A 13,330-nucleotide genomic window follows, 5' to 3' on the forward strand; every position below is an offset into this window, starting at 1 on the left:
GTTATATTTTCTCCACTGACCCAGAATGTTTTTCACTAACAACATAACTGGAAAGTTCAACCAAAATGTATTGAATATATGTTTACTTGCCTGCTGGCAAGACAAAAGTAGGAATGTTCTGCATCCCAAATACAGATTCCAAATTATTCCAGTTTGTAAAAAAAAATTGGCTTGTTCATTTCCAGAACACAATTATCATCAATTATCAAAAAAACTAAGTTAGTACAAATCTACTGGCAAGGGAGCACTGTTGAGTCCTAAGAGATTATTCATCATTTTAATTTAAATGTAGTTTACATTGATCACAACATAATAAGTGAACCATTTCAAGTTCACCTTCACACTAAAACATCACCAATGCAGCGGCAGAGGCACTCCTGACTCTGCAAGAAATTGCATAATCATGTAAATGAGAAGTTGAATGCTTGACTGCCCCCTCTTTTGCATGGAATGGGAACAAGGCACACACCGCCACATGTTCCAACAGACTTGCCAAGCAAGCAGAGGAAGACTTTATATTGGTTCGTTTTAATTGCAAAGTAGCAAACAAGTATTCATGACAATTTCATACAATACAGAAAAAAAAACTTAAATTGTTTATAAATCTTATTAAATGGTTTTGAAAAAATTTATTTCAATTGTTTTCAATTAACAATACAAGTATAGACAAGTCATGAGGGAAAAAAGATACAGGGGAATAAAATAAAACCTTGTTATTTTTGTCTCAAACTCAGGAATCTGACTGATCAAATGACCATGGAGAATGAAATGAATGTTGGTAGGGGTGGCAGGACGGAGAAGGGGAGGGCAGGGGCAGCAGTGGCGTCCAGCAACTGAAGTATCTGGTGCAGAAATACAGTGCCACTGTGGATAGCAACAAACATTACACCGAGTTATTCTTATAGCACAGAAGTTGGTTTAAGTTAAACCAGACCATCTCTTTAAAACAAAACACATCAATTGTGGGATAACCACAAATGACCAACAAAACAAGCAAAATAGCCATCATGGAATACATTGGTATACTGTAGGACTCTTGACACCCCAGTGCCCACTGGAGACAACACCCTGAGCTGCATGGAGTGTGCCATTTATGCCACAAGTGTGTGGAAAACACAAAGGGTTCCGTTAAATCCAGCTAAGTATTTTGTATCATTTTAATGACTGGAAAATCCTGTGTTGAGTACACAATCTCTTTTTGTGAATAATAAACACTAAAAACTATTTTATGGGCATGATTTCACTCAAAAAGTTCACAAGTAACAATCCAAAATTAGTTATGTTCATTGTGTTTCAGAGGTATTGTGAAGACATGCTAAGGTTAATGAGAATTACATGCACACAAAGCCAGAAAGGTCTTCTTGGGGGAATTTTAGCATGTACTTAGCATGCAGAATCCTGAAAAGCTACTGAAATCACATAACTTATCAACTCCAATAGTGGACCATTCCTTCCTGAACTTCTACTTCAACTGCAAGAATAAAACCAACACTTCTTAATTATATTAAAAAGTACACGTAAGGAAAGATTACAAACTCAGAAATTTAGAGCTTTCCCCTCCATCCACTGCCAAAAAAAAATAGCTTCAGTGCATTTCCACACCTTACAGGGCACTTAAAGAGAAACATGCGCCTAAATTACAGATTTTTAAAAATAGATCTCGTGTGGAGATGGGATTGGAAATCAAGAGATGAAATATTCAGCTTTATTTGTAGCAGTTGCATTTTTCCTGATAAATCCCAACAGGCAGTGCACTGTTCCACCTTTCAGGATGATTAAGAGGGAAAAAAAAGTACTCAAGTCATAGAAGTATCTATGGATGTAACAGGATGAGAAAAAAAATCTAGGTTTGTTGAAAGCAAAATTAAATATGAATAAAGTGTTAACTTTGAGGGAAATGGTGTGTAGGAGAAAGGAGCTTCTTTGGATGCAAGACAAGTAACTTTTCCTACTGGTGGAAAAAAGATCCAATAGGTTCTGAATCACTAGCAAAAAGATGCTAATCAAATTTATTTTGACTGTGAAAAAGATGACTGTTGCAGTTTTAATGAAAACAGCATGTACCATTACTTGTATGGGACGATGGAGCTGGGAGGGGTGGGTGCAGAAGCCAACAGAGTCTACAGTAACAACAGTTACTGCTCCAAAGGACCAGATACACTCTTACTCTGTTTCTAATAAAATTTGTTATGGATTTGAGATTCCACATTTAAAAAAAATGCAACCTAACAAATAACTCAATATTCAAAGTAAAATAGCACCCTTGTGCAAATGAAAGGAGGAACCCTAATGTCAGTGGCATAACAGCACTAGTGCATGCACACGTAGTACATTCTAGGCACCTCCAGCTGCTGCCTTCAAAATCAGCTGGTTAAACTGACAAAAATGTCAACATCTTCAACTATCTAATATTTAAGTTATCGGTTACCTATATGCTGGAATTTTTGTTTCTATAAGTCCAAAACCAAAACAAGAGCTCCCCTAGTCAAGTTAAACAATAAGACATCCACTGCCCTGATTCCAAAAAAAGATTTTGTCCTTTAGATTTCTCCTGCTTCACGCTCCTCAGAGCTGTGTTCTGATTTGCCATTTGCACTTTCGTAGGAACGCCTTTTATCCTTACGATCTTTCTCCCTTGATTTATCCCTGTCTCGATCCCTGGATCTGTCTCGATCTCTAGACCTAGAAAAATCAGATAATTTTAGACAAGGTGTATTATATAAATAATTATACAAGTTCACTTTACCAGTAAAAATTAAATAGAAGAGTCTCCCATTTTGAACTACAGATTTTAACTATACTTTAATATGAAAGTGATTGGATGAAAAGAACGAACAAGTGGGAAACTGACAGGAAAGCTGAGAGAATGAAATACCTGTAACCTTTCCCTACGTGTAGTTGACATTGCTACAACAGGAAAGAGACTCTGAATATCTACCTTACCTATGCATCACAGATTTATAAACCCATTGTCTTCCCCTCAGCCTCTAATGCTTCAGAGAAAATAATCCAATTTCTCCCAACCATTCCTTATGGCTAATACTTCCTAATCTAGGCAGCATCCTGATGAACTTCCTCTACTATAACCGATGCACAAAAGCATGTCATTTATCTTCGTTATCATCAATTTTCAGGGAGATACAGGTCAATGTGAGAATGGGAAAAGTTGCATGAAACCAGGAGCTAAGGTGTTCCACAAAATGGTCTACAAACAGATCCTCCAGCCCACTGTAACCATTAACTACACTAATGCCATTTCCCAGCACTTGGTGCATAGTCTTCTATGCCTTGGCAATTCAAGCTCATTTAGATACTTAATATTGTGACAGTAATTGCTTCCACCATTTAGACAGTGGTGGGGGTGGAGATACATCTCTACCAAAGGAAGCGTAAGACACTCGTTCCCTGTTAGCTGGGGTAAGGTGTAGCACCTGCTTAGCCCCCTGAATAGGGTCAAGTGAAGCCACCGGAGCAGGTGGTGGATGGTTGTGTGAGCATTTGACTCATATTACAACTCCTGGTTATGCAGCCACTGATGCCAATCTCTGAGGAGTTTTGATAATGGCTGGAGTCACCAGTCTTGTAAAGACACTGCCTAGAAGAAAGCAATAGCAAACTATTCCTGCAGGAGAATCTGCCAAGAACAATCATGGTCATGAAAAGACTGTGACTGCCCACATTATATATCACAGCACATCATGAACGAATGGACACTTGGACAGTGCATTCTGGAATCCAACTCAATCTTCCTTGCTCCAAGGAAAACTAAGCCTAGTTTCTCAATCCAAGCAATATAACTGATGAATCGTTACTGCACCCTCTGCAATGCTGTCACATCTTTCCTATTGTGTAGCAACCAAAACATAAATGTATTATACAGTTGTATTAAGACCACCTCCCTATGCTCATATTCTGTGCCTTGGCAAATGAAGCAATGTATCATGCTTTCAATATGCTCAACATGTAGATTGTGCAGCCTCATTAAGCAGTAAAGGAAAATAAAGAGGCAACCCAACTGAGCACCTGAGTACCAGCAGTGATTGCCAGAAAACTAAACATCAATCTATTTCAGAAAACAAAGAACAGGAGGAATGAAAGAGCAACTCCAAGAAATGTGTAACAACATGAAGTTATGAGAAATTTTAATTCTTCTATGTAGATTAATACTTGAATTACCCAAACAGTCTTACAAGTTACAAGAAAGTAATTAGAAATAGCTTTGAAGGAAGGCTGGTCAAACCAAAGATCTTTAGATGAGATTATATTTTTGCAGAATTAACATTACTATGGTTAAAATGCTATTTTAATGAAAAGCAAAGAAGTCTCAGCTCGGGATACTTAATTGCAACCACATATTTCATGGTGCTGCCACACAGCACCAAAGACCAGGCTGTGTAGTTTGCACATTCTCCCATGATCAAATGGGCTTCTAAATATTCATGTTTCTTTCTTTTCCTGAAGATGTACTGCTAGGTCAATTGGCTATTGTAAGTTTCCCTGTAGTGTGGCAGTACGTGACAAAATAATTTAAGTGCAATTGTTGGGCATGTGGGGGAAAACAATTTGTAGCGGTACAGGGTAGCGAGAGGGGAAGTGGGACCAATGGGACTGCTTCCACCTTATATGACAAGTATGAACAAGTGTGTTATGCAGTCATACGGACGATGCAATAGCGAAGCACAAATTACTTACTTCCTTTTAGAGCTCTTTTCTCTGCTCCGATCTCTCTCTCTGTCCTTGGAGCTATGTCTGCTGCGGTGGTGACTGCGGCTTCTGCTTCTACTTCTGGAACGAGACCTGCGTCGGCGACGCCGATCCCGAGATCTGGAGCGGGAACGTTTGCGTCGGTCATGGGATGCAGACCTGGATCTATGTCGACGACGCTCCCTTGATCTTGATCTGTAGAAATAATATTGTTTTCTACAATTATTTATCAGTCATCTATATCTCTACAACTCCAAGAGGACCACAACCTTGTCACAGGCTTGGAGGCTTGCGTGCCTCAATGACCCAGAGAGTTACATTGGTTGGGGTCAGGGCCTTGTGCTTTGATTCTTGGTAGGGTCACCCATGCCAAACAGTTCAAAGGGTAGAGGCCAGACTAAGAGTGGTCCACTGGTCCTCCAGGTTCGGGGGTTCAGCTCAGGGCCAACAACCCTGACTGGTCAAATATAGACACAATACATAATGTATGATTTGCTCCCTATTGATCTCAACTCTTTATTGCCAAATATAGATGTAAAATGTCTACCCTCATCCCTGATGTTCAGTATTAAAATGCAATAACACCAGAGCTCTCTAGGAAATTGAAGATACAGTCTGAGGGCAAAGGACATGGAACCATAAACAGAACTTAAATTAAACCGAAGGTATGAGGGACAAAGTGCCTGAGTGGACTGTGTAAATAAGCTAAAATTCAGTAGATGAGTGGTGACAGATTTTCAAGCAGCTTACCCCCAGCAGAAATTATCCCAATTAAAAAAAAGTTACTCAATGAGAAAGATGAACCACTGTGGTTAACAAGTTAAGCTGGTGTAAAGCCAGAAGGCTATGAATTCTTCCAAGAACTAGCAGTGGGAGACTAAAAAGCCATTAGTATTAATAAAATTAGTAATAATTTAAAAAAGTATTATATAAAGGTGGCAGTAATATCTGAAACAAGTAGCAAAAGCTTCTAAGGATACAGGATATACTCAGTTCCTCCATCTCACTTGACCCTCAGTCCCTTACTATTTCCAGAAGATTATTTATGTCCTCCTTAGTGAAGACAGAACCAAAGTAGTTATTCAATTGGTCTGCCACGTCTTTGTTCCCTATGATCAATTCACCTGTTTCTGACCGTAAAGGACCTACATTTGTCTTGACCAATCTTTTTCTTTTCACGTATCTATAAAAGCTTTTACAGTCGGTTTTTATGTTCCCTGCCAGCTTTCTCTCATAATCTTTTTTCCCTTTCCTAATTAGGCCCTTTGTCCTCCTCTGCTGGTCTCTGAATTTCTCCCAGTCCTCAGGTGTGCTGCTTTTTTTTTGCTAATTTATATGTTTCTTCTTTGGACTTGATACTATCCCTAATTTCCCTCGTCAGCCACGGGCGTACTACCTTCCCTAGTTTATTCTTTTGCCAAACTGGGATGAGCAATTGTTGTAGTTCATCCATGCGATCTTTAAATGCTTGCCATTGCATATCCACCGTCTATCTTAGCTAATTCACGTCTCATACCTTCAAAGTTACCCTTCTTTAAGTTCAGAATCTTTGTTTCTGAATTAACTATGTCACTCTCCATCTTAATGAAGAATTCCACCATATTATGGTCACTCTTACCCAATGGGCCTCGCACGACAAGATTGCTAACTAACCCTTCCTCATTGCTCAATACCCAATCTAGAATGGCCTGCTCTCTAGTTGGTTCCTCGACATGTTGGTTCAGAAAACCATCCCGCATACATTCCAAGAAATCCTCTTCCTCAGCACCCTTACCAATTTGGTTCACCCAATCTATATGTAGATTGAAGTCACCCATTATAACTAATGTTCCTTTATTGCACGCATTTCTAATTTGCTGTTTAATGCTATCCCCAACCTCACTACTACTGTTAGGTGGCCTGTACACGACTCCCACCAGTGTTTTCTGCCCCTTAGTGTTATGCAGCTCTACCCATTTTGATTCCACATCCTCCAGGCTACTGTCCTTCCTTTCTATTGCGTTAATCTCCTCTCTAACCAGCAATGCTACCCCACCTCCTTTTCTTTCCTGTCTATCCCTCCTGAATATTGAATATCCCTGGATGTTGAACTCCCATCCTTGGTCACCCTGGAGCCATGTCTCTGTGATCCCAACTATATCATATTCATTAATCACTATCTGCACATTCAATTCATTCACCTTGTTACGAATGCTCCTCGCATTGACACACAAAGCCTTCAGGCTTGTTTTTACAACACTCTTAGCCCTTATACAATTATGTTGAAAAGTGGCCCTTTTTGCTTTTTGCCCTGGATTTGCCTGCCAGTCACTTTTACTTTTCACCTTACTACTTTTTGCATCTACCCTCATTTTACACCCCTCTGTCTCTCTGCACTTGTTCCCATCCCCCTGCCACATTAGTTTAAAGCCTCTTGAACAGCAGTAGCAAACGCTCCCCCTAGGACATTGGTTCCAGTCCAGCCCAAGTGCAGACTGTCCCACCTCCCCCAGAACTGGTTCCAATGCCCCAGAAATTTGAATCCCTCCCCCTTGCACCATTTTTCAAGCCACGTATTCATCTGAAATATTCTCCTATTTCTACTCTGACTAGCACGTGGCACTGGTAGTAATCCAGAGATTATTACCTTTGTGGTCCTACTTTTTAGTTTATCTCCTAACTCCCTAAATTCACCTTGTAGGGCCTCATCCCGTTTTTTACCCATATCGTTGGTACTTATGTGCACCATGAGCACTGGCTATTCACCCTCCCATTCCAGAATGTCCTGCAGCCGCTCAGAGACATCCTTAACCCTTGCACCAGGGAGGCAACATACCATCCTGGAGTCTCGTTTGCGGCCGCAGAAACGCCTATCTATCCCCCTTACAATCAAATCCCCTATCACTATAGCTCTCCCACTCCTTCTCCTTCCCTCCTGTGCCGCAGAGCCACCCATGGTGCAATGAACTCAGCTGCTGCTGCCTTCCCCTGAAGAGAAATCTCCCCTAACAGTATCAAAAACAGTATATCTGTTTAGGAAGGAGATGACCTCAGGGGACTCCTGCACTACCTGTCTACTGCTACGCTGGGAAATACATGTTAGTAGGGAAGTGCTGTTAGGTAAATTGAAGGGATTAAAGGTAGATAAATCCCCAGGGCCAGATGGTTTGCATCCCAGAGCGCTTAAGGAAGTAGCCCAAGAAGTCGTGGATGCATTAGTGATAATTTTTCAAAACTCCTTAGATTCTGGATTAGTTCCTGAGGATTGGAGGGTGGCTAATGTAACCCCACTTTTTAAAAAAGGAGGGAGAGAGAAACCGGGGAATTATAGACCGGTTAGTCTGACATCGGTGGTGGGGAAAATGCTCGAGTCGGTTATCAAAGATGTGATAACAGCACATTTGGAAAGAGGTGAAATCATCGGACAAAGTCAGCATGGATTTGTGAAAGGAAAATCATGTCTGACGAATCTTACAGAATTTTTTGAAGATGTAACTAGTAGAGTGGATGGGGAGAGCCAGTGGATGTGGTATATTTAGATTTTCGAAAGGCTTTTGACAAGGTCCCACACAGGAGATTAGTGTGCAAACTTAAAGCACACAGTATTGGGGGTATGGTATTGATGTGGATAGAGAATTGGTTGGCAGACAGGAAGCAAAGATTAGGAGTAAACGGGACCTTTTCAGAATGGTGGGCAGTGACTAGTGGGGTACCGCAAGGCTCAGTGCTGGGACCCCAGTTGTTTACAATATATATTAATGATTTAGATGAGTCAATTAAATGCAGCACCTCCAAGTTTGTGGATGACACGAAGCTGGGCGGCGGTGTTAGCTGTGAGGAGGATGCTAAGAGGATGCAGGGTAACTTGGACAGGTTAGGTCAGTGGGCAAATTCATGGCAGATGCAATTGAATGTGGATAAATGTGAGGTTATCCACTTTGGTTGCAAGAACAGGAAAATGGATTATTATTTGAACGGTAGCCGATTAGGAAAAGGGCAGATGCAACGAGACCTGGGTGTCATTATACACCAGTCATTGAAGGTGGGCATGCAGGTACAGCAGGCGGTGAAAAACGCAAATGGTATGTTGGCATTCATAGCAAAAGGATTTGAGTACAGGAGCAGGGAGGTTCTACTGCAGTTGTACAAGGCCTTGGTGAGACCGCACTTAGAATATTGTGTGCAGTTTTGGTCCCCTAATCTGAGAAAAGACATTCTTGCCATAGAGGGAGTACAGAGAAGGTTCACCAGATTGATTCCTGGGATGGCAGGACTTTCATATGAAGACAGACTGGATCGACTAGGCTTATACTCACTGGAATTTAGAAGACTGAAGGGGGGGATCTTATTCAAACGTATAAAATTCTAAAGGGATTGGACTGGCTAGATGCAGGAAGATTGTTTCCGATGTTGGGGAAGTCCGGAACAAGGGGTCACAGCTTAAGGATAAAGGGGAAGCCTTTTAGGACCGAGATGAGGAAAAACTTCTTCACACAGAGAGTGGTGAATCTGCGGAATTCTCTGCCACAGGAAACAGTTGAGGGCAGTTCACTGGCTATATTTAAATGGAAGTTAGATATGGCCCTTGTGGCTAAAGGGATCAGGGGGTATGGAGAGAAAGCAGGTACAGGGTTCTGAGTTGGATGATCAGCCATGATCATACTGAATGGCGGTGCAGGCTCAAAGGGCCGAATGGCCTACTCCTGCACCTATTTTCTATGTTTCTATGAAGGAAAATCAGGCAAGTGGGTGAGACTGTGAAATTAATGATGGGTAACAAGGAAATGGGAGATCATTTAAATCAGTTTTTAAGTAGAAGAAATTGCAGATAGTCCAAAGATAAAAAGGAGGGTGAGCTTGAAATAGCGTGGAACAAACAATATCCTGTTGCTAATGGGACAGAGACAAGTTGCAAAGAACTGATCTAAGAATTTTAACAGAAAAGGGACTGCAGATAGAGTCACTGGTTGAAGTTTTTCAAAATTCACTTTGGTTTGGGAATGTAACACAATTGCAAAATGTGATTTGCTCATTCAAGGATAGAGGGAGACAAAAACCAAGGAACTTGACAGCTACTGTTGATCAATTGAGGGAGAAATATCTATTCATTTAGAGTAGCTAAATGCAATCAAACATGGTTTTATAAAAGGAAAATGTTTATGAATTTGCTTTTGATCAAGGACATGGCCAGCAGAATTGATAAGATCTGCAGATATAATGTATTTCAATTTCCACAAGAAATTTGATAATGTGCCTCACTGAAGGCTGAGCCACAACATAAGAATTCAAAGCATTGATGTGGTGACATGGATTCATCAGTTATTGTGTAGAGATGGAAGGACTAGTGGAATATTACAAAGATCTTGTCACAAGTACCAGTTCTTGGTCCTTAATTATTTACCATCTACGTTAACGGAGGAGGGATCAGTTGCAAGGTACTCAAGTTCAGGGGCCATTATGAAGAGGCTATACGGACTATGCAACAGAATATAGAGACTTAGCATAGCAAAATCTAAGCCTTCTAGGTATGAAACACAAAGTTAACAAGTAGTTTAGCAAATGGTACATTACCTTTATTGAAGAGAGCTGAAGTTTAAGTACTATGACTGTAAGTGCTGGTGAGGCTATATCTAGACTACTGTATATAATTTTGTTTTCATTATTTAAGAAAGTTATACTAGCACTGGAGGAAGCATAGTTCTTGGGCTGAGAGGGTCCTCTTATAATGAATGACTAAAACTCCAATTTGTTTTCTTTGAAGTCTAGATGAATATGGGCAACCTTTAAGAAACACAGGACTACCACAGTCTGGTATGGAGGCTCCAGATCACAGGATTGCAAGAGGCTGCAGAGGATTATAGACACAGCTAGTCTTCCCCATCATCGAAGACATTTCAATAGATGGCGCCTCAAAAAGGTGGCACCTAACACTAAGGACTCTTGTCATCTGGGGCAGACCCTCTACTTGTTAGTACCACCAGAAGCCTGAAGACCCATGCTCAACCATTCAGTGTCAGCTTCTTCCCCCTGTCCGCTATCAGGTTTCTGAGTGACTCATGAACATCACCTCATTATTTATATTTTTTACATCTTAATAAATTATATTTTTACATCTTTGCACTGTACTGCAGCTGCAAAAGCCACAATTTTTAGGGCAATTCAGAAATAATAAATCTGATTCAGAACCTAGGTAGAAGTTCAAATAATTACAGTTGCAAGATAAGGAGATGATACTTTAAAACCACATAGGGATTTCTTCTTGATGAGTGGCAAATAACCAGAGGTATTTAAATAGGAAATACAACTTTGAAAGGTTGGGGAGTTGTGCCAGTTCCACATAACCCTCAGAAAGAGTTGAGGCTTGCTGTGTATCGGCCATGATTACAGTGAATAGCAGAATGGACCAAATTCCTTAAGCACAATGTTTATGAACATTTCAATTTTTAATTGACGTTTCTTTTGATCATCTTTCAGATTTTACAGTCCACTGTCATACCAAATGTACTTAGCCTTATTTGCTTATGAACCAATCTGTCTAGAAATTAGCCATGTGAAGAATATCACAAGAGACAACAAACCAAGACTGACCACTTTGGCTGAAGGTGTTTGTAAACACTTAATTTGTTCCAGATATTCAGATCCAGATAATGTACATCCAACTTGGATGAAACGTATTTAAATATTGATTCACTATTCATGTACTATTTCATGGTTTAAACTGTAATGTAAATATCTCACTAAGGATATCTGAAGTAAGATTTTAATGTCCAGCTTTGAATGATTGAACTCAGCTGATAAGGACTGTATAACTATTGAATGACATCTGGAGAGCAGAGACCTTTAGAATGAGATTAAGAATTTGATCTTCTGTTGGGTGCTGAAGATTGATATCTTCACCCGGTAAACTAGACTAGATTGTGTTTTTATTGCTAATGTGTGCAGGAATGAAGGTAATATTTGTAGACTTTTGTATTTCATTATCGGTATATAACTTTGGAATATCTTAATATTACTTCTTAAATCCAAGTATAATTTTCTCTTCATTCTCCAGCTTTAAATAGTTGATGTAGCCACACCAGTGAGGAACCAAAAAAGAAACATACCTCCTGCGATCCCTGCTGCGAGACCGGGTCCTGAAATATCAAGAAAAGAGCAACAAAGAAGATGAAGCTCATTGCTACATCTACAATTCTAATGTTATACAGTAATTCAAGGCTCAACATACTTGCTATCTTTTATACTGATTTTATCAAATGGTAATTCCATAGAAAATCATTGGTGATTTATCAATAATGAGAAAGCTGGCAACTGTGTAATTTAGAGGAAGAAATTATAAAAGTATTGAATTGCAAATTGGTACCAATTCAGAGATAGGGCTTAAAATGCAATTAGTTCAAGACTTTCATTAATAATAAGGATAGAAAGAATAAAAGTCATTGACGGATTAAGCAACATAACTTTATTGTTAACACTATATGTAGCACCTGTACTCAAGTTAAAAGAACTTCAGCAATGAGAGTTTTGCCTTGGATTTGGTCTAAAATTACTGCCAGGTCAAACTTCATCTTTCAATTCTGACATGACGCTGAGGCTCCTTTGTATTCTCAGAGAAACAAAGGCTTTCAAGCAACTATGAATTCACCCTGATCCCCACTGAACATTTAATTTCAGAGCTAATATACCACATACAATTAAGAGAGAACCTGGCCACGCATCTTAACAGCTGTAAGACACTGCTGGGTAAAGTTTGTTTCCCTACATCATTATTTTCTGTTTTGAAACTCACATTCAAGCTTTTGAATAAAACACAAATACTTAGAAACCAAATAAATCAAAAGGTCTTTGTCACAAGGGGATTTGAATACAAAACTGAAAATTGATATTTCAGTTGCCTGGAGACTTACTCAAGCTCTACTGCACTTGTATGTATCAGCAATGCTGATACTCAGTCATTCACATGGATGACAAAAGCCCTTTTCCTCATTACTGCTAATTGAATTCCAAACATTTTCCATGTGTCTTCTTGGATCCACAGTGGATCAACTCAGACCTCCTCCATCTTTCCCCACTTTGAGCCACACACATGATCATTTATGCTTTTATTACTTCTTCCTTGAAATTACACAGTATGCATTGCCTAATTTTGTGTCACTTGCAAACCTGGAAACATTACTATCTAAGTGATGTGTAGGTCTTCAGAATTACCACTTGCTACATCATAAGAAAAATACATTAACCATTCCCATCCAGATACCACTTGATCACCAACCCACATCAAATTTCCTTCTGCCTTCAGGCAAATAACAAGATGTAAAAAGATTACCTCCATTTCTACAGATTTTAAATGCTACCAACTTTCCTGTGTGAAATCTGATTAAGTGCTGCTAGTAAGAGATAGATGAGAGAGGTGCCTCCCCTTTTTTAGCTGCTTCTTGAAAGAATATTAATTTGTCAAACGATTTGCTTTTACAAGAATTTAGACTTGCTTTGATAACCAAAGGAATGGAGATTGCAAGCAAAAGAAAATCAAGTAATGTTGGAATACAAGATTTAAGTAGGGTGACGAGATTGAGAAGAACATCTTCAGGGTCAAGATCTATTACATTAGGAAATTAATGAACATTGAAAGAATACAAATTGAGTAAGG

General features: G+C 39.6%; 1 protein-coding gene across 11 annotated transcripts in view; it reads right to left on the reverse strand.

Annotated features, from left to right (window-relative positions):
• Window positions 1-263: 263 nt before the first annotated feature.
• LOC132383068 (putative RNA-binding protein Luc7-like 2) overlaps window positions 264-13,330 on the reverse strand; it is a 58,731-nt gene continuing 45,664 nt past the window's right edge. For all 11 annotated transcript variants that reach the window (XM_059953811.1, XM_059953810.1, XM_059953817.1 and 8 more), the window contains 3 exons: window positions 11,787-11,816; window positions 4,693-4,899; window positions 264-2,682 (listed from right to left, as the gene is read on the reverse strand). In XM_059953811.1, coding sequence (XP_059809794.1) covers window positions 2,541-2,682; window positions 4,693-4,899; window positions 11,787-11,816 — 379 coding nt within the window. In that variant the 3' untranslated portion in view covers window positions 264-2,540. The remainder of the gene's footprint in view (window positions 2,683-4,692; window positions 4,900-11,786; window positions 11,817-13,330) is intronic.

This window comes from Hypanus sabinus, chromosome 29 (genome assembly GCF_030144855.1).
Source record: "Hypanus sabinus isolate sHypSab1 chromosome 29, sHypSab1.hap1, whole genome shotgun sequence".
In the NCBI taxonomy this organism is placed as follows: Eukaryota; Metazoa; Chordata; class Chondrichthyes; order Myliobatiformes; family Dasyatidae; genus Hypanus; species Hypanus sabinus.